Source organism: Neodiprion pinetum, chromosome 3 (genome assembly GCF_021155775.2).
Source record: "Neodiprion pinetum isolate iyNeoPine1 chromosome 3, iyNeoPine1.2, whole genome shotgun sequence".
Taxonomy (NCBI): domain Eukaryota; kingdom Metazoa; phylum Arthropoda; class Insecta; order Hymenoptera; family Diprionidae; genus Neodiprion; species Neodiprion pinetum.
The window spans coordinates 24,466,969-24,473,558 of record NC_060234.1 but is presented as its reverse complement, the minus strand read 5'-3'; the positions used below and the strand labels follow the sequence as shown (position 1 = coordinate 24,473,558).

Below are 6,590 nucleotides of genomic sequence, written 5' to 3'. Positions count from 1 at the left end.
AGGATATCTCTTTGGATTCATATTCTCGTTTGTATCCTGAATTCTGCCACTTTGTGCTGGTGATTCGCTGTGTTAGTCAAGTTACAGGTTTTTTTCCACCAAGAAAGTCTTTGCTTGCAACTTTACAGGGGTTTCGATTGGAACTACTTAGCCAATTTTCAGTCAAAGTTTTGTCTGCCACAGCCAATACCCGTTTTGTTCTGTCCGTTATACACTGCTGCTGTTTTAAATCCGCTATAGATGTTTCACCAACGTTCTCACTCACTTCTTTCCGCAACCTCGACATCATTGTACGACAGTGTTCACTGAATTGTCATTTGCCATATTTATTTTACAAAAATTGATGTATTCAGTTGTGAATAAGACTGGGCTTCCGGGATGGAGCCACGTTTGGAAACGGTTTGTTGCCGACGTTGCATAAGCATTGCAGTTTAACCATTTCTAAACGCGGCGGCATCTCAAATGCCAAGTCTTATTCAGAATCCAACTGCGGAAGCCTCAAGACCTTATATTCAGTTGTATCTGAACGTGGTTATGCAATACAGGCAAAATAAATGTTGTAATTAATATTTTGGGGTAATACTTACTGGTTCTGTAGATAATTCTTTAGCACATACACAAGATTAACATTAGCCAGAGGACGCGAATCGTGAGAGGTCTCAGAGAGAATAAACTAATTATGTTTTGTCCACAATATACATTTTTCCAAAACGTCGATACATTGTTATGTATGCGCGAACACTGGAAGATTATTAGGATTGTTTTTAATAATCTTACAATTCCTGAAACAATTACATTAATAATAATGAAGGCAATTGTTACCTGATGAATGGATTTAAAAATAGTATAGTAGCGTACATTTTTGCTAATTTATTTTCAAGCTTGGCGAGGTAAATTAATTATCATTGTAGCAAATGGATTGAACCTGTAGTTGCCAACGAGATTTAAAATAGAAATGATGTGAACTGAATGGAAAATCTCGTTTATTTTCAATGCACACATGCAGGTGGCATTTTATGGTATTCAACTCGCGTTTTAAAAGAATGACACATTTCATTTCCGTGCCAGCGAACTGTATATACTTGCTACATGATTTTTACCTCAATGTACTAATTTAATTTTACGTGTATTGTATTAACACTAGGGTGGTCCTTAATGGGATTGTTTTTGAATTTTTATGCTCCCAGGGGCTTGAACGCTTTCAAATAAATAGAATAAAATTCCCTGTAAATTTGAGCTCTCTATGTCAACTCTCACTGTAGAATAGTCCGCTTTGTGATTGAAGTATCTTATGGAAATAACATGGGAAAACTTTTTTTCTCAGTATATATTTTATTATAAGTGTAATAATATTCCAAAAAATCTGTAACTGCGAGGCTTTAGTGGTCATTAGTGCTACTACCTGAAATCTCAATTTTTTTTATTTCGAAGAAGTGCAATTCGTCTAAATAACCTGGTATGAAAGGGCGGCGACAGACCGGGAAAACTGAGAAGGGAATTTCCTCTATTGGGAAAAGTCAGGGAATTATGATGGGCCATACGAGAAAATGTACTATCTTTATCAATCGTTTAAAAACTTCGATTATGCTTCGTAAATTCAGCTAAGCAAAGCTTCAATTTCTAATTGTTTGGGTGAAACGAAGCAATACTATTTATTTTTTAGATCCAAATTTATTTATTCAAGGTGCATAACTTCTGGAGCTTTTGATGATAAAAGTTGCCCAACATTACCCAAGTTTCGTGCGAAGAAGGCAGGAAATTGTACATTTTTTGACGGGAAACGTCAGGGAAAAGTGAGGCATTTTATTTGAACAAAACTGTCACCGCTCTGTGTAATGATGTGTATTTTGTTTCAGATAGTAGCACTAATGCCCACTAAAATCTCGCAGTTACAGATTTTTTCGAACATTATTACTCTTACAATAAACTATATACTGGGAAGAAAAGTTTTTCCCATATTATTTCCATAAGATACTTCGATCACAAAGCAAACTACCTTACAATTAGAGTTGATATAGGGAGTTCAAATTTTCAGGGCATTTTTAACTATTTGATTTGAAAGAGTTTAAGCTCCTGGGTGCATAAAAATTCAAAGACAATCCTATTAAGGACCATCCTAATAAACACAAACTCTGATTATTACAATGTTTTTTTTGTGTGAAATTCTTAGACAAATAAGTTTCAATATCATTTAAAGAAACGAATGTTCAGTAAGCTCATATCAATCGATTCAGATACACAGCAATCATTAGAAGATGATATACCTTCACTAATGTAAATACCCGAAATAAATTAAACTGCTATTTTGATAATTAAATTACAACGTCAAATAAAATCTTATAACTGGAACTATCCGAGGTGATCAAATCCACAATTCGAAATTATAGTACACGTTGATACTTAGTTTTACTAATGAGTTATGAGTGATGGGTAGTAATTTGTAATTTACAAGGAAGCGAAACCCGATTTATCCATAAAACCATGGGTGGTTCCATTCTGATGTGAAACTACTAAGAAGCGATCGTTTTTGATTTTGCAAATCGTTACAGAATTTGTTTTGATTATTCTCACTTTCCTTCTTTGGTTAGTTGCTAGTAAAGCAGGAATGTGTCAAATTATACAAACTACTATTTTGTGAGTTTTTTTTTCAAGAATGGTTGACAGTTTAGGTTTCTGCTCAATATCAAGCTCGCCATCAGCTTATGTTGACTATGTTACATTACGTAGATTAATCGCATTTGACAAATCAGTATTATTCATCTGTAGAAAAGATGGAATGACAAAGAAAAGATAAGAGAGAATGGTGTCGATGGAAAACGAAATTATGGTGTAATATATATTTACAGTGTGGTTGAGCGAAATTATTTTAAGTAACCTTGAAAAGGTCATACTGTAGTTCTGTTTGTGTCACCAGCCAGCATGTCTAGCACTCTGCTTATTCCTGGCATATTCAAAAATGTCCCAAGGATTGGTACTCTTCGAAGGAAGTTTATTGCCACTGGCAAAAATCCACTGGAATAATAATAATAATAATAATAATGAACCAAAATCAGTTCTCCATAATCAGATTCTTGTCTCATTGTAACTACAGACTAGACAAAATTTAGGAATTAGGGAAATGTTTAGATATTTCGTTATTACCGGTCAGAGTAAATTTATCGGCTGAATTGGAATTGTGAAATATTGTTGTAGTAAACATCATACGTGACTGGAAAACGCTTGTTTATGTAATTAGTCATTATTATGCATATTGATTTTCAGATATTACATTCCAAATATAAATTGCGTCAGCAATAAAAGTACTATAAATTTCAAATGTGTTCATTCATTAGGTCGGGTCAGGGAAAAAATAATTTATGTCAGATATCGACGAAAAATGACATAAGTCTCTTTTGGAAAATCAGAAAGGCATACAATTATTTCTGGATTCTCGCTTTCTCTCAAGACAGTCACCTAACTTGAGTGAATTTTAATGTTAAAAATAATTTTATACTCACCTAAACAGAATAACAAAACCATAGGTTTCAATGATCATGCCAACCAAGGGCCAGCCCAGGAGTACAACAAAAATACCACCTAAAAATGCAGCACTGCCTTTTAATTTGTGTCGCTGAAAGAAGAAGTTCAGAGTTCTGAGAGGTCCGATGACACATCCGAGACCAGAAATGAACAGGAGCTGTAAATCCAAAGAATAAACAAAACCCGATTATAAATCGTCATGTTACTGTAGGATCATGAGGAAGAACAAATTAGATGACTGTGAAACAACGTAATTTACAATATAAAGAGATCAAACCGAATTACTCTATTCATATCCAACGCATTTTACTCTTGTCTCAATACACTGACCCTTACATTTTCTCAAGTACTCTTGAACCACACCCAAGCTCTGACCTACAAGCACGTTTTGTTAATGGGGCATTCCAAGTCTAATCGACCTGGATCTGAAATTTGATTTTTCTCTCTTGATCTTTATATATGACTGTTCTGACTCTTTCAACCATAAATATTTTTTCAAAATTTTTCGTCCCATTGGAATTAGTTACAATTTTGCAAACGACCATATTGATCGCCACAATTTAAAAATTTGGATAAAGTTGTTAAAAATCTAGTGTTACATGTACAAATGTTCAAGCATCAGCCCATGATGGACTGACTCTTTCTCCTAATTCTGGGAATTTTTTTTTGGAAGTAATTTGTTTCAAATTTCGGAAAAGGGGAAGTTTTGAAAAAATTCTCGAAAATCTGGTGTACGTATAAAAATGTGTGAGCAGCTACCCATCGTAAACTGACTCTTTGTTTTAATTTTTTTTTTGTGTTTCGTTTGATAAACGCTCAAAAAAAAAATTAGAAGGAAATGGCGGGCCACTGTGGCTCAAAGCTAAAAACTTTTTACATGTGATACATGATTTTTCAGGATTGTTTCAGATTTTTAAATTGTGGCAATCAATATGTTCGTTTTCAAAATTGTAGCTAATTCCAATATATCGAAAAATCTGTACAATAATTAGTGCTTTCAAGAGTCAAAACAACCATATCAATAATCATGAGTCAAATCGGAGAGATCAAGTTTCAGATTCAGGTCGGTTTGACGTGGAATGCCCTATATATATACTAGGGTGGTCCTTATTTAGGATGTTGACAACAATTCCCGAAATTTTTAGATTTTTTTTTAACTCTAACCCACTCCCCGACAGAAATGATTTTCCTATTTAAAACGCACGTGTTTCAGTCACATTCTCACAAGTATATATTTTATTGTAAGAATAATAATGTTCAAACGAATCTATAACTATGACATTTTAGTGAGCATTAGTGCTACTACCTGACAAAAAATTCATTGGTCACTACTTTCTCTGTCTTTTTTATCCCTCGAGCAATCTGTTCTTTATTCTCACTCATCTCTCTCACTTGCTCCTCTACTCACTCATACCGCTATTCTACATTACTATAGCGCAATCGCTGTAAATTTGAGAATGGAAATCCTGTTTTGTTGAGTTATTTGCACAACGGAGTCATCAGAACAAACCCAAATTAGGTCAAATTTCATGAAATAAAATAGCTCCACATGAGTTCACGCAGTTTAGCCGGGCTGCTCCAAGAAGATGACAAAGAAGAGTTATTTAAGATTTGAATTTTATAATTTATCTTCATTGCCAACTTGCGGTGACAGTTTGTTGATTCATGTTTGCTACATTAACTTCAACTAGAGTCAACTTCATTTCAAAATAAGATTGCAGTTTTGATCAATCCAGAAATTACATTTTTTTTCTAAGTGTCGTACATAGTAAAAAAGTGGTGTGAAACAATTAGTTTGACATACTTTTGGCTCATTGAAATTTTCGTTCAAATAAAAGTTTGAACGTCAAACACATGAGCAATTGCAATTTGTAAAATCACCCACTAATTGAATGGATAATTGAATGATCAGGTGTGGGTTTTGGAAAAAAAAGTTTGATACCGTACGTTTACAAATTGCGAGATCAGAGTTATCTACTGTTAATAAGCACTGTCATCGTCAAGTCAGCATTTCGTAACCTACAAGCTCATTATTTGGAAGATTCCAACTCACGTTTCCAATGGCCAGAAGACCCTTGTCGAAGAGGAGCAACACGCCGAGGAAGAGGAACGTTATCCCAAATCCGGCTAGACCTACTCCGATTTCTGGAAAGAAAACCATTCGCTCTCAATCTGTCAATTACATATCGGGTAAACGAGTCTCTAAAAACATTTGTCCAGCAGGAGCGAGGCGAGTGAACAAATTTCAAGAAATTTCAAACAACAGACATGTCCGTATCATAATACTCACTTTGTGTGTCCGTGATTTCAAACATCTTTGCAATAAATAAATTTAATAACTATCCCCACGCAAATTTTAAACTATTGCCACACGGGTGCCACCTATCAATCCAACCCTAACCTAATCTATCTTGTATCCACGTCATTCGTTATGATGTGCCCATTTTTTTTTTTGTAATGACTTTTGTTCAATACAGATATAGGTAACCACAGGTTATTTACCGTGAATTTGCTACTCGACTTGAGAAATTAATAGCTATTTTATGTAACGCTCGAAACAACGTGAACGGAAATTTGTTTCAGAACAGATGCCATCGAAAAGACGGTAAGCACGCATTTACAATTTACGATCGGGAAGCAGAGATTGGCGAGGATTGTTTACTGATTCGAAAGTCTGATGTGATGCCGCTAGGCGTATTCCAATGTTACTGTGGCGTCCTAATAGTCAATTCCGGACAAATTAAGAGTTAGACTCGACATTTCAGGTTTTGAAATTAATGAAGGATTTGAATTTCGATTTCAACTTTGATGTTTATTTCAGATTCAAAATTGGATTAAAATTCGACAATAATACGACTTTAAAGTGTCGAACCGAAATTGTACTCGAAGGAATGTACCTTGGGCAGAGATACCCTTCGTTAATTGAATATGGCAGAATTACAACGTATCAATCGAAAACTTGTATCAAAAATGCTCTAAGTTTGGGCATAGTAACTCTTATAGTAATTGATTTTACATTTTACACTAATTCTACGTTTGGGCATAATGGCCCTATACTAATTGAATGCTAT

General features: G+C 34.5%; 1 protein-coding gene across 2 annotated transcripts; it reads right to left on the bottom strand.

The window, feature by feature from the left end:
• Positions 1-677: 677 nt before the first annotated feature.
• On the bottom strand, positions 678-6,192 carry LOC124214222 (vesicle transport protein GOT1B). Of its 2 annotated transcripts, none has more exons than XM_046616400.2 (5): positions 5,810-6,191; positions 5,573-5,664; positions 3,498-3,676; positions 2,845-3,012; positions 678-782 (listed from the first exon to the last, which is right to left on the bottom strand). In XM_046616400.2, exons 1-4 carry the CDS (start codon positions 5,832-5,834, stop codon positions 2,886-2,888), a joined length of 423 nt encoding a protein of 140 aa, XP_046472356.1. In that variant the 5' UTR covers positions 5,835-6,191; the 3' UTR covers positions 678-782; positions 2,845-2,885. The 2 variants fall into 2 exon arrangements, with proteins under 2 accessions (XP_046472356.1, XP_046472355.1); XM_046616399.2 differs by having other exon boundaries at positions 689-782; positions 2,892-3,012; positions 5,810-6,192.
• Between the last annotated feature and the right edge of the window lie 398 nt (positions 6,193-6,590).

What these genes read in the sequence shown, in the direction of transcription:
- LOC124214222 (XM_046616399.2), bottom strand. Translation starts at nt 5,834, where the DNA reads ATGTTTGAAATCACGGACACACAAA. An exon ending in TGAAATCACGGACACACAAA is followed by an intron (nt 5,665 to 5,809) that starts GTGAGTATTATG and finishes TTTTCTTTCCAG; the next exon opens with AAATCGGAGTAGGTCTAGCC. An exon ending in GGTTTTGTTATTCTGTTTAG is followed by an intron (nt 3,013 to 3,497) that starts GTGAGTATAAAA and finishes TTATTATTCCAG; the next exon opens with TGGATTTTTGCCAGTGGCAA.